The sequence below is a fragment of the Myotis myotis genome, unplaced genomic scaffold (assembly GCF_014108235.1).
Source record: "Myotis myotis isolate mMyoMyo1 unplaced genomic scaffold, mMyoMyo1.p scaffold_m19_p_9, whole genome shotgun sequence".
Lineage (NCBI taxonomy): Eukaryota > Metazoa > Chordata > Mammalia > Chiroptera > Vespertilionidae > Myotis > Myotis myotis.
In genome coordinates, this window is record NW_023416401.1 from 75,432,069 (window position 1) to 75,456,838 (window position 24,770).

A 24,770-nucleotide genomic window follows, 5' to 3' on the forward strand; every position below is an offset into this window, starting at 1 on the left:
CACTCCTGCCCACATAAGATACCTCAAGAAGGCGGCTTTCCCCAATCCTCCCAGTGCTAGGAAGGGGAGCAAAGGTGTTATCCCAAAGTACCAGGAGGAGGGTTACTGTTTGCTTTGTTATTTAGAGGAGAGGCTAGTATGCAGTGTGTGTGTGGGGGGGGGGGGGGGCGAGGGGGGGTGCACAGGGAAATAAGTAGGGGAGAGGAATAGGCAAAGCCCGGTGCCCTGGCTCCCCTTGGAGCCTCAGAGAGCGGCACACATCGTAATTCCCTTTCTAGAGCCTTACAGATTTCCACAAACAATGACATCACTGGGGCGCTTCAGACCAGATTACAGCTGGGGGTATTTTCCTGGGAGCAAGGCGGGCGGGGTGGAGAGATGGAGGAGCTCTCCGGGGTGCTGAAAGGGGCGGGGGCGCGGGCTCTGGTAGGTGCCCCTAGCTGGCGCTGGCGGAGGCAGACTGCCGAGCTGGGGGCGGACTGGGGAGGGCCCGGGGTGGCCCAGGGCAGGGCTCACTGCTTCTCTGGTTCTCATTGGCTGCTGGCGGGCGCACGTCACTCAGACTGGTGCTCTCCTCCCGCCCCTGGGGAATTGGAGCTGAGGAGGAGCTGAAAATGCAGATTTAGCATCAAGCACAGACATACACTCGCTCTTTCTCTCAGATACACACAGCTCCTCACATTCGCACCTCTGCCAGCGAGTCGGGCCGCCTGACTACACAGCTTCCCAGCCAGCCAGATGCTAGAGATCACACATTAATTTGCGGCTTCCCAAGCCCCTAATCAGTCTCTTTTTCTACACAAAGATTCCTTTAAAAAACAAACAAACTACATCTATATATATTTCTTATTTGCACCTTTCTCCTGGGTCCCCTGCTCCGCCAGCCTGTGCGCCTCCTAGCACCACTTTTCACTCCCAAAGAAAGATGAAAGGTGGCTGTGCCTCCCAGTGGAAGGCGGCCGCCGGGCTTCTCTTCTGTGTCATGGTTTTTGCATCGGCCAAGAGACCGGTCTTCACGAATAATTTTCTTGTGGAGTTGCATAAAGGAGGAGAGGAAGAAGCTCGCCAAGTTGCAGCAGAACACGGCTTTGGAGTCCGAAAGGTAAGATCTCCCTTGCATTTCGCTTGTTGTTTCAAAACGGGGACACAGTCCTGCGTAATCTCATTGCAGAATTTGCAAGTTTTCTCTCTCCTGCGATGCAGACATTCTGCCATCGGCTCTTTAACACGATTTTGCCTCCAGCGATCTATCCCATGTTATGTAATTAAAACGTCCTTCAAGTGTGCTAGTAAGGTCATAAAAACAGTGTATTGTTCTTCGGGCGAAAATAGGATAACACCTTTCAAACAATGCCCTGCGCCCGGGCTGCTGTCCGAGGTACCAAGTTCTCAAGGCTGCTTGGGGATGGAGGGCTGAGGTGCTGAACATCCTGGTTTGGCGTTGGCTGCCTTGCTAGGGACGTATCTATCTATTCCCACTCCCATCCCCAGAGAAAGAGTAGTTTCTGACAGACAGGGCTAGACGCTTGGGCATTGCGATTTATCTCCGCGCTTTTCAGACCCCGCGCCAGGAGGACTTCCCTCCCGGTGACTTGGGCCCCTGCTCTTTCCCAGGGAAAGCAGCTCCCCCGGCTCCAGGAGACTTGGAAACCTGAACTGGTTTTTCTTTCCAAAATTTGGGCTGAACTTCTCGAGCTCGCCCCAGCCCACCCCAGACCCGGACTCCTTGTTAGCTCTCAAATTCACGAGGCAGAGATGCAGGAGCTAGAAAGATAGATTCTGAGGGGGAGTGCTCCGCGGAGAAGTGCAGGTGGCTCTCCTGGTGTGTGGGCGGCCAGCGTGGCTTTCCCAGGAGGACGCGGGGATCCCCACTCCAAGAAGTTGGCAGAGTGCAACCATTTGGGCACCGGGATGAGGCTTCCTGTCTGGAATGCCTGGGGACTCCTTTGGAGAGTCCGAGGTTCCCATTCTGGGAGGGCGAGGGGGAGGAGAGCGCTAGGTGGGGACCTACTCACTCTTCCTGCGAAATGTCCAGGCAGGGATCTCACGTGTCCTTAAGGAACCTGACACGAGGTGGGCTAAAGTGAGGGTGCCAGGAGAAACCGGGGCGAGGGGAAACGTGGAGGACGTAGGGTGCGATTTGGCAACCAGAGAGCCTGGTGGAATCTGTGGGTTTCTGTCAGGGCCCCATCTCCTTGCCCCTGATCCCAGGAGAGAGGCTTGAGAGGAGCGGGGTGGAAGCTCTCCTTAGCTGCTTTAGCCTCTCAAGGGCAGCGCGAACTGGAACTCCTGGCGGTCCTTCAGCCCTGACTTTCCACGCCTCCCGCCTTCCTCCCAGCCTCCGGAGGGCTCCCGCACTTGCTGCGGGCTCCCCCGCCTCCCTGGGGCGTTGGCAGCCACGATTGGGACCCAAGTTGGGTTGGACAGCGCGTTTGCCAGAGGTCTGGGCGGAGGCGCCCGGTCCGCCAGCGGCGCGTGGGCGGGTCTCGCAGAGGGAACTTGTTGCTCCGGGGAAGCGTAGGAGGAGCAGGGGCGAGACAGCCCAGCGGAGCAAGCGGTCCGCCCGCTGAGGTTCTGGCCCAGGGCCTGTGGGCTGTTTCAAGAGTGGCGCCAGCAAAATAAGCAAGCAGACCCTCTCCTTCCTTCCCACCTTCCTGACCAAACTTGGCAAGATATAGGACCCAGGCGCCATACATACAACAGTCATTATTATTAGCTGACAGTTATAGGGCACCTTTATGTGCCGGAGTTTTTATATCCTTATTTGCTATTCTCAACCACTCTTAGGAAACTACTATTATTATGGAGCCGATGGTACTGATAAGGAAATGGACTAAATAAGGCCCGAGATAAAAACAACCATGGATTTAAACCCAGATCTTTCAGAGGTGAACTCGTGCTCTTTAAACCTAGTTCATACCAAACCAAGCTCAGGGCTCTGCGGGTATGTGGGCTTCGGGGTATGCTGAAAAGGATTGTGGCATCGGGCTCTTTAGTTGTTGAGAGTAAAGGACTGCAGCTGATGCAGAAATAGCCTTGCTCTCTCCCCTTACCCTGCACCATTTCATAGAGTAAGCAGGCATTGCCATCTCCTCTTTTGAAAATATGCCCCTGGGATCTCATCTTAGAAACATAATCAAATCTACGTGTAGCTGACATTAATAATGTTAACTTATTAATTGTCCAAGAGGATTACTTTTTCTGTATAGAGGCAAACAACTTCATGAGGGATTACAGTTTTGATGATGGAATTTGAGCAAGAAGGTGTAGAGACAATCTCAACATAAATGAGTCTGGATCACGTCAATACACTTACCTTAAAATCTCAGGCAACTTGGTGAAACCGGTTTGGCTCAGTGGATAGAGCGTCGGCCTGCGGACTGAAGGGTCCCAGGTTCGATTCCGGTCAAGGGCACTACCTGGGTTGCAGGCACATCCCCAGTGGGAGATGTGCAGGAGGCAGCTGATCGATGTTTCTCTCTCATCGATGTTTCTAACTCTCTATCTCTCTCCCTTCCTCTCTGTAAAAAATCAATAAAATATGTTAAAAAAAAAATCTCAGGCAACTCATTCTTTGGGTGAAATCAGATACCTAAGTCTCTTTCTCCCCCATTATTTCTTGGAGAGGAGCCCACTGGTTTTGCAGCACAGCCTCAAACCTGCAATTGCTATCTAGGAGAAATGGGCTTTTGCCTTGCCATTTCTTTCCTTACCGCTTCCTAACTGCTCAGAAGTAAGATTGCTTATCCAAATTATTTTTGCTCTGATTCATGTTTAAGTAAAAGATACTTCTGTCTGATGAATCTTTGCAGGATGCTACACCTGTCTAGAATTAACTCTCTCCCCCCTCCCATCACCACCACCATCACCCCCACCCCCACACACCCCCAACCCCCCCCCCCCCCCTTGGATCCATGTCCCACTCATCCTTTGAGACTGAGTTCCAGACCTTCCCTGACCTGATGCTATGGATTACACTGAGTTTTCCCTTCCCCAAATTCCTGTGGGACAAAAAGCAAAGCCTCTGTGACATAAGCTAAGACAGCTATCACTTCTCCTCTAGACATTTCACATGTGTGAGTGAAAATGGTTGTAAGTATTGCCTTTCCACTTGAAAGGTAAATATTCAGGGATAGCTTCTGTATTTCTGGTTTTGTCGCCATTGTCAGTATATTATTGGGCTTGCCAGCCTGTACGGAAACTTCCTTAATTGTATTTATTACTCTAGGTTCCCTAAACACTGTGCTGCCTTGTTTTCATCCTGCTGAACTGTGCTTTTGTCATTTGTTATTCGCTTTTTATTTAAAACCCCCCAAACCTCCTTCTCTTTTCTCTCTCTAACACTTAGTATACTTCCCAACTCCCACTACCCCATCTTCTCAGAGACTCAGGGTCAGACAGCAAAGATTCTCAGTAATTATTTTTTCATCCAAAGAAACGCCAGCTGTGCAGACTAGAGGAACCAGCTATTCTACTAACTTACATCACTTAACCTCACAAACCTCTGAAGTAGAAATTATTGGTATCAGCCCTAGTTCTCAGATGAAAAACTTCAAGTTTCAGGAAGTTAAATAACTGCTCATATCTGAAAAGTGAGAAAATAAAAGCCAGATTTAAAACCAAGTTTTCTCTACCAAAAATAATTTTGTTTTCCTATGATGCTGCTTTCAGGAATCTTTTCCTGACTGCCAAGAGCTCTGCCTTTGGGTACTACCTTTAGAGTCCTGTTATTTATTTTTATTTTTTTCTCTTTACTTCTTTATTTATCTAATACATATTTAGCATTAACATACAGAACGGGGCAAAAGTAGGTTTACAGCTATTCATATGGAAAATAATAATGTGTTTTGTGTACTCACAACTACTTTTGCCCCATTCTGTACAAACCTTTGTCATTAACTAATGTGAATGAGTATGTATTTCTTTAGGTATATCATACATCTTCCAAGAGGAGAAACAATATACAATGTCTTCTTATAGTTTTTATATTTAGCACAGTAGCCTGTATATGAGGTATTCAGTGAATATTGTTGAATATTTTGCAAGACTCTTACAACACCATGAGCAAGCATTATATTTCCTCTCTAAAATGAAATAAAAAATGCCTTTAACTTTACCCTCTGAAAGGTTTGATGGGACTAAAGTTTTTTATTTTATCATGGCCTCGCCCAAATATGTATGTTCATCAGAGAAGATGCATATGTCTAGGAGAGTGAATGAATTTATAATAATAACAAAGGTGTTATTCCAAAGATTGTCTTAAAATTCTCACTACACTATTAAATTTAATTCCCTTAGGGAAAAATATTTATTAAAGCAATATGTTGTAAGTTCACCAAAAATCAAGTAACAATTAGGATAAAAATCCAAACAGTTACAATTAGCTATTTTTGCTTTGCTATGATATGTTTTTGTGTTTTTAAAACATATTTTTATTGATTTCATTCAGAGAGGAAGGGGAAGGGAGAGAGAGAAACATCAATGATGAGAGAGAGAATCATTGATCGGCTGCCTCCTACACGCTCCACACTGGAAATCAAGCTTGCAACCCAGTCATGCGCCCTGACTGGGAATCAAACCATGACCTCCTGATTCATAGGTCGATGCTCAACCACTGAGCCACACCAGCCAGGCTGTTTTGTGTTTTATGCTTGTAGAACTGAGGCTGGGATGATTGCATGAGTAAAATCATGTGAATACTTTTATATGTATGAAAGTTTAAAAAAAAAATTCTATCTAATAATACCTGTGCTCTTGGGTAATGAAATAATAAAATTTTGGTTATTTTAATTTTATTGAAGTATAATCTATTTTAGGAAAGACCACAGCTTTTCACCAACTAGGTGCTCATGTGTAACCAGCACCCAAATCAAGAAATTAAATGTTATAGGCATCCCATAAGTCCCCCTCTTGCTCACTTGGGTAGTTTTTAGTTTTAGGCTATTATAAATATTTCCTCTGTGGATACTGTGCTATAGGTATTTTGGTGAAACCATGCATGGCTTTCTGTTGGGAACATTTATAAAAATAGAAATGTTGAGTCAAGGGGCATGCATACATTCCACTTTAAGAGACTGTATCAGTTTTCTATTGCTGTGTAATAAATGACTACAAAGGTAGTGGCCTAAAACCACACAAATCTGTTATTTCATAGTTTTTATAGATAAGGAATCTGGCACATTTTAGTTGGGTCCTCTGTTTAAAACCACGGAGGCTGAGCCCTAACCAGTTTGGCTCAGTGGATAGAGCGTCAGCCTGAGGACTGAAAGATCCTGGGTTCGACTCCAGTCAAAGACATGTACCTTGGTTGCCGGCACATCCCCAGTGGGAGGTGTGCAGGAGGCAGCTGATCAATGCATCTAACTCTCTATCTCTCTCCCTTCCTCTCTGTAAAAAAATCAATAAAATATATTTTTTAAAAATAAAATAAAACCACAGAGGCTGAAATTAAGATATTCACCATTGTGTCCTCATCTAGAGGCACAACTAAAGGAAAATCCACTTCCAAGCATATTCTGGTTTTTAGAAGAATTTAGCTCTTATAGTTAGAAACCTGGAGTCTTAATATTCTTGCTGGCTACTGGCCCAGGACCACTGTCAGTTCCTGGAGGTTCCTATCATGACGTTGCCACATGACCCCTGTGATAGGCCTTCTCACAGTCTGACCCTTTAATCCCCTTCTTCAGGGAGGACCCATTCCCTGCTTAGGGTTAGCCTAATTAGGTCAGGCCCACTCAAGATAATTTCTCTTAATTTTTTACTAATTCAACTAAACCATATTTGGGACCTTTACTATATTTTATAAATCTCTTCATCTCTATCATATAATGTAATCTAATCACAGAAATAAAAGCCAACATACTCACAGTCTTGTCTGCACTCAAGGGGAGAGGATCGTATAAGGCATGTACACTAGGATGTGACTTGGGAACATCTAAGAGTTCTGCCTACCATAGACACACTGGCAAACAGTTTTGCAAAGTAGTTATGTCAATTCCCATTTCCACCAGCAGTGTGTGAGGGTTGTGATTGCTCCACATTTTTACCGGCATTTGATATTTTATACCTTTTTCCTTTTAGTTATTTTGGTGGGTATGTACTGGTGTCTCATTGTGATTTTAACTTGCACTTTCTTGATAATCAACTGAAGCTGGATTGTCTCTTCATATGCTTATTGGTCATTTGGATATTCTTCTTTACACAGCATTTGTTCAGGTCTTTTGCCCTTAAAAGACTTTCTAAGGATTGTCTTAATTTTTGGTTTATAGGAGCTCTTTACCTATTATGAAGCAGAATCTGTTGTCAAATATCTGTATTTTAAATATTAATTAAAGTTGACTTGAAATACAATATTATATTAATTTCAGGTATACAACATAATAATCTAACATTTACATACCTTATCACCATGTTATGTCTAATAACCAACCTGTCACCATAGATAGTTATTATAATACTAGAGGTCCAGTGCACAAAAATCTGTGCACTTGGAGGGTATCCCTCAGCCCGGCCTGTGCCCTTTCGCAGTCTGGGACCCCTAGGGTGGTCACCTGCTGGCTTAAGCCTGCTCCCCGGGGGATTGGGCCTAAGCTGGCAATCAGACATCCCTCTGGCAGCCCAGCAGCCCTCGGGGGATGTCCACTTGCCAGCAGGGAGCAGACCTAAGCTGCAGTCGGACATCCTTAGCACTGCTGAGGAGGCAGGAGAGGCTCCCACAACCACTGCTGTACTGGCAGCCGTCAGCCTGGCTTGTGACTGAGCAGAGCTCCTGCATTGAGCATCTGCCCCCGGTGGTCAGTGTGTGTCATAGTGACCAGTCATTCCCAGTCTTTCTGCTGTTAGGGTCAGTTTGCATATTACCCTTTTACTATATAGGATAGAGGCCTGGTGCACGGGTGGGAGCCAGCTGGTTTGCCCGGATCAGGGTGAGGGTCCCCACTGGGGTGCCTGGCCAGTCTGGGTGAGGGGCTGAGGGCCGTTTTCAGGCTGGCTGGCAACTGAAGCTCCCAGCCTCTCCTTTTTATTCTTTTTTTTTTTTTATTCTGGGATTTATTTACCTTTTATAATTGAAACTTTGTTGCCGTCACTGGAGCTGAGAGGTGGCTCCTACTCGCTGCAGCTCTGAGGCCACAGCCGGCTGAAAGCAGGTATCTGGGGTTTGTTTAGCTTCTATAATTGAAATTTTGTTGCTTTCAGAGCTGAGAGCAGGCTGTGGCAGGCGGGGAACCTTGGCTTCCTCCATCACTGGAGCAAGCAAACCTCCTGCTCGCTTCAGCTGCGTGGCTGCCGGCCGCCATCTTTGTTGGCGGTTAATTTGCATATCTTGCTGATTAGCCAATGGGAAGCATAGCGAAGGTACAGTTAATTACCCTTTTTGTCTTTTATTAGATAGGATTATTGGCTAAATTCTTTATGGATGTATATTATATCCCCATGACTCATTAATTTATAAATGGAAGGTTGCACCTCTTAAACCTTTTCATCTTTTTCACCCTTCCTCCTAACCCCTCCCCTCTGGCAACCATTAGTCTGTTCTCTGTTTTTAGGGGTCTGTTTCTGTTTTGTTTTGTTTTGTTTGCTCATTGTTTTACTTTAGATTCCACATGTAAATGAAATCATATGGTATTTGTCTTTCTCTGTCTGGCTTATTTCACTTAGCATTATAACCTGTAAGTCAATCAGTGTTGTCACTAATGACAAGACTTCATTATTTTATATGGCTAATATTCCAGAGTGTGTGTGTGTGTCATCCTCTTTATTCAGTCATCCATTCATAGACATCTGGGTGGCTTCTATATCTTGGCTATTTTAAATAATGCTGCAATGAACATAGGTGTGTATATATCTTTTTAAAATCGTGTTTTTATTGTCTTCCAATAAATACCTAGAAGTAGAATTTCTGGGTCATATGGTAGTTCTATGTTTAAATATAAAGAAATATTTATTTTTATAGTGGCTGCACTAGTTTACAATCCCACTAACAGTGCATGGAGGTTTCCTTCTCTCCACATCCTCACCAACACTAGTTTTTTGTTGACTTTTTTATAATAGATATTCTGGTATGGTTTTCATAGTGATATTGAGCATAATTTCATGAGTCTGTTGGCTATCTGTATGGCTTCTCTGGAGAAGTCCATTCAGGTTCTCTGTCTATTTTTTATATATATTATATATTTTTTTATTAATTTCCGAGAGGAAGGGAGAAGGAGAGAGAGAGAGAACATCAATTATGAGAGACAGTCATTGATCAGCTGCCTCCTGCACACTCCACACCAGGGATCGAGCCTGTAACCCAGGCATGTGCCAACTGAGAATCCAACTGTGACCTCCTAGTTCATAGGTCTATACTCAACCACTGAGCTACACTAGCCAGGTACTCTGCCTATTTTTTAATCAGATCATTGGGGGCTTTTGAGTTACATGAGTTCTTTATATATTTTGTATATTAACCCCTTATTGAACATATTTATAAATATTTTCTCCCATTCAGTAAGTTGATGATTTCCTTCACTATGCAGAGGCTTTTTAGTTTGATGTAGCCCCATTTGTTTTTTGTTACATTCGTTGCCCTTGCTCAAGGAGACATATCCAAAAAAATATATTGTTAAGACTAATGTCAAAGAGTTTGCTTCCTATGTTTACTTCTAGGAGTTTTATGTTTTCAGGTTTTACATTTATGTTAGAACTTTAACCCATTTTAAATTTACTTTTTAATATAGTGTAAGAAAGTTGTTCCATTTTATTTTTTGTGTGTATCTGTCCAGTTTACCTAATACCATTTATTGAAGAGACTGCTTTTTCCCTGTTGTATTTTCTTGCCTCCTTTGCTATAGATTAACTGACCATATAAGTGTGGGTTTAATTCTGCACTCTCTATTCTGTCCCATTGATCTATGTGTCTATTTTTGTGCCAGTACCATACTGTTTTGATTACTATAGCCTTGTAGTATAGTTTAAAATCAGGAAGTGTGATACCTCCAACTTTGTTCTTATTTCTCAAGATTACTTTAAGTATTCAGGCTCTTTTCATTATAATTTTTTTAAATTATTTGTTCTAGTTCTGTGAAAAGCCATTGTATTTTGATAGAGATTGCATTGAATCTGCAGATTTCTTTGGGTATTATGGTCATTTTAACAATGTTAATCCTTTAAAACCATGAGCAAAATATATCCTTTTATTTATTTTAGACTTCTTTAATTTCTTTCATCAGTGTATTATAGATTTCATATTTTTCACCTCTTTGGTTAAATTTATTCCTAGGTATTTTTTTTTTGATGCAATTGTAAATGGAATTGTTTTCATAAGCACTCTTTTTTCAACATTTATTGGTGTACAGAAATGGAACAAATTTCTTTACATTAAATTTGTATTCTGCAACTTTGCTGAATTCATTTATTACTTCTAATAGTTTTTTTATGTAGTCTTTAGGGTTTTCTATATATAGTATCATGTCATCAGCAAACTGACAATTTGCCTTCTTTTTTCCTCTTCAGATGCTTTTTATTTCCTTTCTCTGTCTGTCTGCTGTGGCTAAGGCTTTCAGTACTAGGTTGAATAAAGTGGTGAAATTGAGAATCCTTGTCTTGTTCTTGATCTTAAAAATGCTGAAAGCTTTTCACCATTGAGTATGATGTTAGCTATGTGTTTGTTATATATGGCCTTTGTTATGATGAGGTATGATCCCTCTATACCCACTTTGTCGAGAGTTTTTATCATAAAGAAATGAAGAATTTTATCCAAATAATTTTTTCTACATCTACTAAGGTGATCTTACAATTTTTATTCTTTGTTTAATTAATGTGATGTTGATTGATTTGCAGACATTGACCCATCTTTGCATCCTTGGGATTAATGCCACTTGACTGTGGTATATGAGCCTTTTAATGTATTACTGATTTTGGTTTGTTTCTATTTTGTTGAAAATATTTACATCTTTATTCATCAGGAATATTGTCCTGTAATTTTTTTAATTTCATTTTTGATAGTGTCTGGTTTTGGTATCAGAGCAATACTGGCCTCATAGAATGCCTTTGGAAGTATTTCTTCCTCTTCAATTTTTTGGTGTGGTTTGAAAGGGACAGATATTAATTTTTAAAAAATGTTTGGAAAAATTCATCTGTGAAGCCTGTACTTGGTGGTGTTGGGAGGTGTGTTTATTTTTTTATTACTGATTTAATTTTGCTACCAGTAATTGGTCTGTTCAGATTTTCTGTTTCTTCCTGGTTCAGTATTGGAAGATTGTGTGTTTCTAGAAATGTATCCACTTTATTTTTGTTTATCAAATTTGTTGGCATAAAATTGTATGTTGTATCTTATGATCCTTTGTATTTCTATGGTGTTGGTTGTAACTCCTCTGTTATTTCTGTTCTATTTATTTAAGCCCTCTCTTTTTATACTTGATAAATCTGGCTAAAGTTTTGTCGATTTTGTTAATCTTTTCAAAGAATCAGCTTTTAGTTTCATTGATCTTCCCTGTTTTTTTTTGTTTGTTTGTTTTGTTTTTGTTCATTTTGTGTTTATTGGTGGGTCTGTATTTCATTTATCTCTACTATTACCTTTATTATTTTCTTCTTTTTACTAACTTTGGCCTTTGTTGTTTTTCCTAGTTCCTTCAGGTGTAAAGTTAGATTGTTTATTTGGGATTTTTCTTGTTTCTTGAGGTGGTCCTATATTGCTATAAACTTTCCTCTTATAATTGCATTTGTTGCATCCCTTAAGTTTAGGAGACTTATGTTTCCATTTTCATTTGTTCTCTCTGATTTCTATGTTGACCCATTGGTTGTTTAGTAGTATGTTTTTTAGTCTCCATATGTTTGTGTTTTTATAGTTTTATTTTCATAGTTGATTTCTAGTTTCATACTCTTGCAATCAGAAAAGAAACTGATGTGACTTCACAGTTCTTAAACTTATCAAGACTTGTTTTGTGGCCTATGCTAGAGAGTGTTCCATGTGCACTAGAAAAGAATATGCATGTTACAGTTTTCAGATGAAAGACTCCATATATATATATATTTTTAAGGCCATTGATCTAATGTCTTATTTAAGACCAATTCTTCCTTATTAACTTCATGGCTAAATGATCTATTCATTTGTGTATTTGAAGCATCAAAGTCCCCCACTATTATTGTATTACTGATGATTTCTACTTTTATGTCCCATAATATTTGCTTTATATATTTAGATGATCCTATCTTGGGTGCATAAATATTCATGAATATTATATCCTTCTTGAGTTGGCCCTTTATCTTGTCTCTTTTTATAGCTTTTATTTTAAAATCTATTTCATCTGATCTGAATATTGCCATCCCTACTTCTTTTCATTTTTATTGGCATGAAATATCTTTTTCCATTCCTTCACTGTCAGTTTGTGCATGTCTTTCAATGTGGTGTGGGTCTCTTGTAGGCAATATACAGGTGGACCTTTTTTTAACCATTTAGCCACCCTGTTTTTTATTTACTTTTGAGAGAGAGAGAAAGAGAGAGAGAGAGAGAGAGAGAGGTTTGTTGTTCCACCTATCTGCACATTCCTTGGTTGACTCTTGTATGTTCTCTGACTGGGGACTGAACCCGCAACCTTGGCATATCAGGAAGACATTCTAAACAATTGAACTACGCAGCCAGGGCCCTGTATGTTCTTTAATTAAATTTATTCAGGTGATATTGGTTAATAAAGTTATATAGGTTTACAGTGTACAATTCTATGATACATGATCTATATATTGCATTGTATGCCCACCTCCCAAAGTCAAAAGTTCTGTCACCATTTATTTGACCCCCTTTACCCTTAACTATCTCCAATCCCCTTCCCTCTGGAAACCACCATACTGTTTTGGTTTCTCTGTTTTTCTTGTTTATACATTTGTTGCTTTCAATTTTATATCCCCATATAAAAGACATCATATGCTTCTTGACTTTTTCTGTCTGACTTATTTTACTTAGTGTGATATTTTCAAGATCCATCAGTTGCAAATGACAATTTTTTAAAAAATATATTTTTTATTGATTCTTTACAGAGAGAAAGGGAGAGGGATAGAGAGTTAGAAACATCGATGAGAGAGAAGCATCAATCAGCTGCCTCCTGCATACCCCCTACTGGGGACGTGCCTGCAACCAAGGTACATGCCCTTGACTGGAATCGAACCCGGGACCCTTTAGTCCACAGGCCGACACTCTATCCAATGAGCTAAACTGGCTAGGGCACAAATGGCAATATTTTATTTTTTCTTATATATGACTTCTATATCCAATCATGTATCAAAGGACACTTTGGTTGTGTCCATATCTTGGCCACCATGAAAAACGCCGCAGTGAACATAGGGGTGCATATACTATTGCAAATAAATGTTTTTAAAACTTTCAGTGGTTGAGCATTGACCCACGAACTTGGAGGTCATGGTTCCATTCTTAGTCAGGGCACATGCCTGGGTTGCAGGCTTGACTGCCATAGAGGGCGTACAGTAGGCAGCTAATCAATAATTCTCTCTTATCATTGATGTTTCTATCTCTCTTTCCCTCTCCCTTCCCCCTCTGAAATCAGTAAAAAATACATATATTTGTAATATTTTTTCAGGTAGTTCCCCAGAAGAAGGGTTGCTGGGAGTCATATGGTAATTCTATTCTTAATTTTTTGAGAAGCCTCTATACTGCTTTCCATAGTGGTTTTACCAGTTTACAATCCCACCAGCAGTGAATGAGGCTTTCTGTTTCTCCACAAGCTCTCCAACACTTGTGAAATAAATCAATGGCCTAAATATAAGGCTTGAAACAATAAATTATACAGAAGAAAACATAGCTACTAAACTTTTGGACCTTGGTCTTAGAGAGGATTTTATGAATTTGGCCCCAAAGACAAGAAAAGTAAAGTCAAAAATAAATTAATGGGACTATATAAAACTAAAAAAACTTCTGCACAGCTAATGAAAACACCAACAAAGCAAAAAGTTTACCAACTGAATGGAAGATGATATTTGCAAACAACAGCTCTGACAAGGGGTTAATATCCAAAATATGTACAGAACTCATACAACTCAAAACCAAACAAACAATCCAATTAGAAAATGGACCTGAACGGACACTTCTCTCATGAAAACATACAAATAGCCAATAGGTGTATGAAAAGATGCATAACTTTACTAGTTATTAAGGAAATGCAAATCAAAACTACAATAAGATACCACCTCACACCTGTTAGAATTGCTGTTATCAACAACACCCTATATTTTTGATCGAATGATTTAGTACACTTACATTTAAAGTAGATATTGATAGGTATGTACTTATTGTCATTTTAGTAAAATTTTTTGGGTTATTTTTGTAGCTCTTCTCTGTTCCTCTCTTTTCCCTTTAGTTTCTTACTTTGTGTTTTGCTGGGGATTTTTATCTTTATGTCTGGGCTTCTTCCTCTTTATTTTTTATGTATTTCTTGTAGGTTTTTGGTTTATAGTTACCGTGAGGTTCATATCCTATATAATAAAAGGGAAATATGCAAATTGACAGAACGGCAGATCAACCAGTCACTATGATATGCATTGACCACCAGGGAGCAGATGCTTAATGCAGGAGCTGCCTCCTGGTGGTCAGTGTGCTCCCACGGGGGGGGGGGGGGGGGGCGCTGCTCAGCCATAAGCTGGGCTGAATGCTGACAAGCCTCTCCCACCTCAGTGGCAGCGCTAAGGATGTCTGACTGCAGCTAAGTCATCAGTCAGACATCCCCTGAGGGTTCCTGGACTGCTAAAGGGCACAGGCTGGGCTGAGAGACACCCCCCCACCAAGTGTACAAATGTCATGCACCAGGCCTCTAGTATATCTATAACTATGTACCTATATAGCTATATACAGGCTGTTCTCTGGTTACGTCAGACTCAATGTACGTCGTTTCATGGTTATGTTCTGCCTTCTCCCATTTATTTATATTTTAAAAAAGTTCCATCATTTCAACGTACATATGTGCTTTATGTTTTTTATTATTTATTTACCACAAGTAAAGGTCAGGAATTGTTATCTTTCTTTTAAATATTTTTTACTGTTTCACTTCATTACTGCTGTGTATGTGCTCCATGTGTGTGATGTAGGTGCTTATGTAGGTGGGTTCCGACTTACGGTGAAAATTGCATTATGTCACACTGTAGGAACAGAACTCTGATGTAACCCGAGGATCTCCTGTACCTATATACCTATATACCTATATACTTATATATCTATATATCTATATATATAGATATCTATATATCTGTATCTATATCTGCATCTACATGTATCTATATACCTATATAGCAGCTGATTTTAAGATTATTTGCATTAAAAACAAATGCATTCTAATATACTTCATTTTTACTTCTACCTCCCAAAAACTGATGTTATATTGAATATCTTTGTTTTGTATACCCAATAACTACTAATTGTAGTTATAGTTGACTTTGCAATTTTTGTCTTTTAGCTTTCATGCTAGCTTTTCAGTTGGCTTATCCACTGTCTTTGCTACTTATTTGCACTTATCAGTGAGATTTTTTTCTTTCATATATATTCTTGTTTCTGGTTATGGCCTTTTTTATTCATCTTAAAGAAGACCCTTTAACATGTTTTTGTAAAGCCAGTTTAGTGGTGAGAAACTCCTTTAGTGTTTGCTTGTCTAGAAAACTTTCTCTCTCCTTTGTTTCTGAATGATAATCTTTGACAAGTAGAGTATTCTAAGTCATAGGTTCATTCTTTTAAGCATTTTAAATAAATCCTGCCACTCTTCTCTGGCCTGCAAAGTTTCTGCTGAGAAATAGCTCATAGCGTTATGGGGTTTCCCTTGTATGTGACTAGTTGTTTTTCTCTTGCTGCTATCAAGATTCTCTCTTTAACTTAAAATTTTGCCTTTTTAACTGTAATATGTATTGATGTTTATCTATTTTGGTTCATTTTATTTGGGACTGTGCTTCCTGGACCCAGATGTTTGTTTCCTTCCTCTGGTTATGAAAGTTTTCAGCTATTATTCCTTTAAATAATTTTATGTTCCTTTTCCCCCACACACACCTATTATGCAAACTGTACTACTTTCAATGTTTCCCACAGGTCCCTAAAACTATTCATGTTTCTTTAAAATTACTTTTCTCAGATTGCTGATCCATTTATAAGTATCATCTAATTTGATATTGATTCCCTCTAGTGTTTTCTTAATTTCAGTTATTGTATTAGTTATTTCTAATTGGTTCTTTTTTATATTTTCTTTTATTAAAGTTTTCATTATGTTCTTCTATTTTTCTCCCAAGATGACCATCCTTATGACCATTACTTTGAACACCACACAAATTACTTATCTCCATTTCATTAGGATTTTCCTAGGGTTTTATCTTGTTCTTTCATTTGGAACATATTCTATTGTCTCCTTTTTTTTTTTTTCTTTCCGTGTTAATTTCAATGAGTTAAATGGAAAGAGCTACTGTTTCCACTCTTGAAGAAATGGCCCTGTGTATGAGCAACTTGTGTGTAGGCTGCCCATTCTGGTGCTTTGGCAGGCCTGCTGGGTCTGGAGTAGGTGCATATGTCACTGGGTTGCATGGCAGGACAACTGACTGGAGCTATGGGTATTGGCTGAGGTTTCCTGCCACTGGGGGTAGCTTATTGGGCCAATTGGCTAGATCTGAGATGGGCCTGGATGAAAGGTGCCCTGGTGGGCAAGCTGTCTACAGAAGGTCCTGGAGTGAGCTTAGGAAGCCTGAGGCTCATGGCACCAGAGGCATCCTGGTGGGCAATCTGGTTGGAGTTAGAGAGAGTGCACCAGCTGAGGTGGCTCACGGCACACTGTGGTGGCCACAATTAGAGTACTTAGACTGTGCTTCTGCCCATACAATCTTGGACTGGCTAGAGTACTTGATCTAGCCTGTGTTTTCTGGGTGGAGGAGAAACATAAACAATAGCATTCATGATGCCTCCAATCCCAGAAAGTTCCTCTCATTCCCCACCCATTTGACAGATGCTTTAGGATTAGTAAATGGATTTTATTCATGTATAATCTAGGTGCTCTTTAAACAGTTGTTTTTCACTGTGCCATGGGTCAGGCAAGTCTGTGTATAAGCCCCTCATTGACATCCTTCATTACTTCAAGTCACCCTATCAGGTATGTTCTGGCAGTTACAGTGTCTTCTCCCCTTCTCTGTGTTGTCTCTCTTTCATTTCTTATGCAGAAACTATTCAATCAGCTTTCAGTTCCTCAGGAGGAATTTCTATTTGGTATGCCTATGGAAGGTGAATTCAGGTCTCCCTTTGCTACCATCTTAGACCCCTCCAAACTATTCTCAGCTTTTAATGATATTCTAATGTTCCAACAATATTGAATACAGATTATATAATTTTAATCTCACTTAATTATTCAGTCATTGTTAGTCAAAAGATTTCTCTAGCTGTAATCCCCCATACTCTGTCCCATACTTCTCTAGATCAAGAGAAGCATGGTTTAGACAGGGGTAAGGGGTAGAAGGAAGAATATAGATTTGATTCTAAGTATTTACAAAAGGATTCCTATCTAAAAAGTCTTTAACGAACAGTTTTTCTAGAACTATAAGCTCTAATGCCACATTTCCAACCTGCCTTGCAGATACATGTGACCATATGATAATTCTAGCCAATGTAAAGTGAGCAGAAGTGATTTGCACTTCTTCAATGCTTGATACATAAAAGCTGCCCATAGACTGATTCTCCACACCTTTCTCTTCTGAGGTTTGATGTGATTGAGAACAGTAAATTTGAAACCAAATGTCAAACATGGCAGAGTTGTAAGATGAAAGGATCCCAGCTCCCTGATTGCTGACTTAGAAGATCTTACATAAGAACTTGAACCACTATATTGTTCAGGCCCTGAAATTTGGGTCTTTATCTTTAGAACAATCAACATCACCCAAACCAATATACTTTCAATAAATATCCCTCTTCTTAAGCGACTGGAGTGACTCTCAAAACCCATAACCCAATCAAGCCAACTCACAACAATAATCTTTTAAATACTTATGAGAGCTTGTATATTTTTATCTCACAATGTCAACCAACATCTCATGTCTTTGTGATTTGTCTTCTTTAGCAAGAACATAAAATCCATTTAATACTCTGTCCCTCTCATTGGCAATCAATATGCCCTACTCAAAATAGGTACTCACTATTTGCTTCTTGATTAATAAATACACTTGGATCACAAGATGTTGATTTGGCTACCAGCTTATAGAGAAAGCATTTGAAGCACAGGTTTTCCTAAGTAGATTCACTTAATGCTCACCTTATACCAAGGTAGAGAGTTTAAAGAAAGGTGAGAGGTGTATAAAACCATTTATTGGGTGAAATAAAGAGCATGAAAACAATAACTTAGTTTTAAAACATTTGCAAAGTGTTGTAATGTCATTAGAAGAAATAATTTCAACCTGGAATACCTGAGTTTCACTCTTCCAAAGTTTTAATACAAGCTGAGGAAAATAACATTGTCTTGCTTTTTATGTAAATGTAGTGCCTGGCAAAACTAAGCCTCCAATAAATACTGTTGAATAAATTATCTAATTTATGTTGGTATCAGATTTATCAGGCAATTGAGCATCTTTCCTTTTGAGATTTAAATAAACAAGCAGACAAAATACATGAATTTGAGAGTATGGAAAACATCTCAATGTATTAAGAGAAAATACTGAAGTAAAATAAAATAACCTGAAATGAGTTAAAAATCCCTAATCACATGAAAAACATACTAACTTTTTTCAAAATTGCATATTATCATTATTTTTGTAAATGTTAAGTAACACAAGAAAAGTTAAGTAACACAAAAAGAAGAAAGTATTTTTTATTACCCCAAATCTCATTACTCAGAAGTAACTATTAACAGCATTAAGTAAACTTTATTGCAGATATTTCTGTATGAATATATACAGAGAGAAGAAAATCATTACATTAATTATTTTTACAGAACTGAAGTCATATTATACACACTATTTTAGATTTTAAATTATTTAATTTAACAGAAGAAATGGAAAGAAAACTGAAGAAATTTTCAAACTTTATATAAATTGGTTACATAAAATATATTTCCTAATAAATCTCCTTAAAATTAAAATATATATATTGTGCACAATATTTAGGAGTTTATGCTTATTTTATATATAAATGATAAGATAATATATATCTTATTACATGTTTACTAAGTTATATATTTCAACTTTAGTGAACTATAGACTATGTGCTTTGCAAAATGGGAAAATTAGCATTTAACACTTCCTCTCCCTTCCCCTATTTTCACATTCCAATTATTGTCAGGTGTATCTTTTTTTTTTTTTTTTGCATCATGGTACATAGAAATATTAACCTTCTGCTTATAACCATAACTTATAATTTTGTTTATATTAGTTATATTAAAATTGCTTCTAATTTCATCAGAAGTTCTTTCACCAGAACTTTTTCAAACCCAAATTCTCCATTTCCATTCATCTCTTCATTCACTGGGTTTTATTGAAAAATGAAGAGATTAGCCTAAGCATGAAAAGGGAACTCTTCCTTCTCTGAGATAAAAGAAAGCAGAATGGACAGATGAAGTTTAATTTGTAGGTCAGAGGGAGGATATGGAGAGTCACAGTTATTTCAAAAGTATAAGAGGCAAGGTCAATACTTTGAATGGGGAAAGAGGTGATGGCATCAACACTTCAAGGGAGGTAAAATTTTGTACACTGTTTAATGGGAATGGGAGGGGTTGTTGACAAAATACCAGAAGAGACATATGGGCAGTACTGAGTGACCAAATGAGAGACAAGATTTGTAGTAACGCCACCAGAGTCAGTTTTTAAAACAGCACCCAAATGGGGGTGGTGAGCTGGGGAGAGAGAGAAAAAAATAGATTTTCCAAAATTGGAATATCAATAAAATAGAAGAGAGGGTAAATTGGAATTAATAGTAAAAGAGAGCTGAAAAGAGGAAAGCTGTGGTTAGTGAGTGGGTTGTTGAAGCTCAAGACTCCAATAATTGAGCCCTTGCAGATAGTGATAAAGTCCATGGAAGTGAGCTATCAAAGTCAAAAAGAGGTGAAGGTGGTCAAAGGACTGAAAGTCAAATGCACAAATATCCATCCACATACACCTTAATCATAGAATGGCAGTAGGTAGCATTGCCAAGGAAGAGTGGTAAGAGAAAAAGGAGAGGAGAGATCCTAGGACAAAATCTTGAAGTACTTTGGACATGGAGGGAAAATAAGCAGCCAGGAGAGGAGACAAAACATAGACCGTTAAATATATGGAAGGAGAATCAAGAGAGTGCAGGGCGAGAGAAGAGGGTTAGAAAAGAATGGGCAGCCATGGCCACTGGTCTTAAAGATTAAGACATTGTTAAAATTGAAGACATTGCTTTAATACCTATGTTAGTTTGGATTCCTAGGAGTAGTCCCCAGGACAAGGATTTAATTGCAAGTTGTTTAAGGAGTGAATCTAGAAAAAACTCTTTGGAAGTGGGAAATTGAGGCAGGAGAGGGAAGGCAGGAATTAGGAGTGCCTTATAGAGCAAGTTGTCACTGTAGGTAACTAGGGTTCAATCTCTGGGAAACTCTGAGCACTAGTGTGGAACTCTTGGCCCAGAGTCATCTTGCCTGAGGAGTAGGGGAACTGGGATATTTATATGCCAATTTCAATCAGACATGATTGATAGTTACTCTGAGGTCATGTTGACTTTCCAGCATTTTGGCCTGGCACATTCTTAAACCGAGCTGCATTTGACTGAACAGAGTAAGCTCTCAGACAAAGAGATGCAGAGGCTGGCAGGCACTAAATGTGAAGGCCCAGAGGAATCTGAGCAGGAAAGTGATCGTGTCTGCTACAGGATGGAAGACAAATTGTGATGAAGCAGAGGCATCAAGTGTACACACTTCCTCCAAGAAGTGTAATGGTAAAGGAAAGGCAAGAAGAAAAAAAGTATTATGGTGACTTACATTTCTGTGGTTTAATGATTTTTATAAATAATGGTTTCTAACCACTTGTCAGACCACTGGGAGATTGCTACTGTGCCACAATATTGTAGCATACTTGGCTAATTATTCTAATTGCCTTATCCATAATCATTTACATTTTTACAAATAGTAACTGCAATTATGGAATAACAGCTTGTCAGAGGAGGGAGGGTTTTGAGAATGAAATTAGTTTAACCCTTCATTTCACACATGAGGAAAAGGAAATCAAATATGATGTTTATATTTTTAACTATTTGCAATGGGCATTTGGACCTGGTTGCTTACTGGCTGTGGTTCAGAGAATGCACTGCTGGCATCACTGCACCAGCCTTCCATTCTGGATGGACTTGAGTGAGATTTCTATAAGTGATTAGCCACATAAACCAACTTGGTCTAACCATACCAGTTCATTTCAGGACATCATGGTTTGCTTTTCACCATTTTATTCTTAAATTTTCTATTAATTCCAGTTTTCCAAGCACAACTACTCATACATTTAGGTATTCCACACCAACAACAACCTATTGGATTTATACTTGGTGATAGAATAGGAATTTATCTTAAAGATCCAATATGGCAGCAGAATAGGTGGAAGTTACATTCACTTTCTCCCATGATCAAATCAGAATTACGACTAAATTACAGAACAATCAACCTGAATAACCATCTGAAGACTATCTAAACAGGAGTCTTATGAACAAGGATTTATAGAAGTCACATCAAGACTGGTAAGAAGGGTAAAGATGTGAAAAGGGCTGGCTCCACTCCCACATGCAGTTGAAAATCTGGAGGGTTAGCTCAGCTGCAAAGGTTTCCCCTGAGAAGCAAGGGGGTCTCAGCCTCACTTCAGGCTCCCCAGCCTGGAGCACCAGAGCTGGAAGAGGAGCCCTCAAAACAGCTGGCTGTGCAAATCAGCAGAGATTCCATCTGCCAGGGGAGATGGGAGTCTGCTAGAAATACGGGCACCTTCTCAAAGGTCCAAAGCACAAAATCTCATTAATGGCCACTCACCCTGGGCTATGGTGGAGGGATGGGGGCTCAGAGTGGCCTGAAGTCATACAGGGAGAGACTGGGTTGTGTGACTGTGGGGAGAGGGCTGAAGGGGTAGCCCTACAGTCCCTATGCTGAGTTCCTCTCCCAAACCACCCACGGATGCCATCTTTCCTAGGCCAAGCAGCATCAGCCTAGGGCAGTGGTCAGCAAACTGTGGCTCGCGAACCACATGCGGCTTTTTGGCCCCTTGAGTGTGGCTCTTCCACAAAATACCGACTTCTGTGCATGGGCCACGAAGTTTCAATCGCACTGTACATGCGCACCCGCATGTGGTATTTTGTGGAAGAGCCACACTCAAGGGGCCAAAGAGCCGCATGTGGCTCACGAGCCGCAGTTTTCCAACCACTGGCCTAGGGGATTGCACTAGCCCCATCTTCCAGACTCCCTGTGGCCCTGCCCTGCCAAGCTTGCACCCTTGCAATGAGACTGCTGGCTACAGCCAGCCTGGGTTCATGATGCAGACATTCTTGGAAGACTCTTGAGGATGTCCAGGCAAACTCAGGGAGTGGCAGAGATGCACAGAAAGAGACTGATGTATGTGGCTCTAGGGTGAGGGCCATTTTTCCCTCCCATACACAACCAGAACCACTGTTCCTTTATAGAGCCCTCCCTCCACACAGCCAAATCTTGGTTTATTTTAACCTGATGAACCCTGCTGGCCTCCTTTCAATGATTCCCTGAGACCTTGCCCTACCACAAGGTTTGCAAGTGCCAGGCAGGTGGTGGCTGGCTTTGATGTACAATGAGACTTTTGCTGAGTGGCCTCAAACTCAGCACTGATACCACATTTGAATCTGTATCAACCTGGTGAACATCATTTCTCTTCAAAGATGATGGAAATTTAAACACAAAGAGATAGTTGGCATCCAAGAGTCAGTTATTGTCAGTTGACTGTGTTCCTAGTGAAGGTCAGCCAAGAATGGGAGACCAAGGGAGACATTGCAGAGCTTAAGATGTGCCAAAAAGAATGGGGGAAAAAGCCACTGGTGCTCTCCTGAAGTCTAAGAGCAGCACCATGTTTGGGGATAGGGGCAGAATCACGCTGAAGGGAACCTTGGAGAATTGTGTCTTCGGTGAGACTTGGCATGAACCCAAACTTGAACCGAGCAACTAAAGTCAGAAACAAACCATCCTGGCCATGAACTGGAAAAGAGGTAGGGACAAAAGAGAAGACATGGGAGTTCAGAAACAATGGACAAAGAAAGAAACAGAAGTCACAGTCATACCAGGGGAAAGTACAGAGGCAGAAGAATATTCAGTTCATTCAACAAACATGTGCACAGTACATTCAATTAGCAAGTATGATGTTAGACACTAAGACATGAATTTGGGAATAGGTAGGCAACTGGGATTCAATCCCACTGATCTAAGAAAGGCTTCAAAATATTGAGGAGAGATTGAGCCCCAATCTGCAAACACTTTTAAAATCTTTGCTTGTATCACATTTACAAAGTCCCATTGACCAAAGCAAGTCATGCAGCTAAGCTCAGTCAGTGTGGGAGGGAAATAACCAAGGGAATGAATACAGAGATACATGAACAAAATGCAGACCATTACTGCAACATTGCATTATTGAGACCCTCTGAGAGTTACAACATCTCTGAGTTGTCTCATCAAATGGTGGGGAAGCTGGAACATTTAACCACCAACTCTCATTCTTCCTTAGTGGAGGGTCACACCTGACGGGCATTAAATCCCTTGCATTTCTGCCTGCCCCAAGCAGATCATTCATACTTCCACGGTCAGAGAGAACCCTCAGGCAGAGGGATGCATGAAGATTTTGGCATATGTAGGAACTATCTACAGGTGACCTCCAGGGAAGGCCAAGGAAATGAAGGCAGGGCATCAAGACATCATCTGCTACACAGAGGACATAAGTTAGATAAAATATATAAATCACATAGAAATAGGAGTGTTCTTTGTGAAAATCTAGAGTACTGGCAATAAGTTTTGTGATAGATTTATGACATAGTATGAATGAGGAAATGACTGTCAGCAGAAGGAAAGTCTCCATATGGCAGGCAATGTCAAGTTGAGGTGAATTACATTGAAGCTCACAGTTTCAACAGGTTAAAAGGAAAATTGAGTGTAGAGAGGACTGCACAGCACATGCAACAAAGTACACTGGGATTTTAGGGTTGCAAATAGTTTTGTCAGGCTAGATTCTGAAAGTAATTGAGAGACGAAACCAAAGAATGGACCGGGTCAGTTCAGGTGGGGTTACCCACATCATATAAAAAATTTGGATTTTGTGGTAGGTGGAAGGGACGTTGAAGGGTACTTGCAAAATATAAGAGAGCATCCATACACAGGAAACCCTAGGATAACAAGTTGAGTTAATAGTGAATTGGAGGTGCTTAGGTCTCCCAACTTGGCTTCTTTGTCCTACAGACTCGTTCATGTCCTGGAAGTAAGTAGCACAATCTCTTTTAACAGATGATGCTACTAGGGAGTCAGTTTGTGTGTCTTTGATCTCATTGCCAATGGCTGATAACTTTGGGGGAACTAATGGTTTTATTATTATCTTTGAAGCCACAATAAATGCCTGGTAGAGGCAGCCAGTTCTACCTATGACATTTATTCCAGCTAGGAACAAAATAATTAAATGCATCCTACTTACTCCCCCAACATACAAACACACAAATCTAAAACAGATTTAGAAGACAGAGAGAAAAGCCAGGACAGTAGTGTATCACTGTCATCTCAGCACCTATGACTGGCAGATTATTCCCTGATCCTCCCAAGGAATAATGTGTGTTCTTACATTTTCAC

The 24,770-nt window shown here is 40.2% G+C and overlaps 1 protein-coding gene across 1 annotated transcript in view; it reads left to right on the forward strand.

The window, feature by feature from the left end:
• The first annotated feature begins 613 nt into the window (after positions 1–613).
• PCSK2 (proprotein convertase subtilisin/kexin type 2) overlaps positions 614–24,770 on the forward strand; it is a 256,223-nt gene continuing 232,066 nt past the window's right edge. Inside the window, exon 1 of the mRNA XM_036323746.1 lies at positions 614–1,102. Within this exon, the coding sequence (XP_036179639.1) occupies positions 926–1,102 (177 nt within the window). The 5' untranslated portion in view covers positions 614–925. The remainder of the gene's footprint in view (positions 1,103–24,770) is intronic.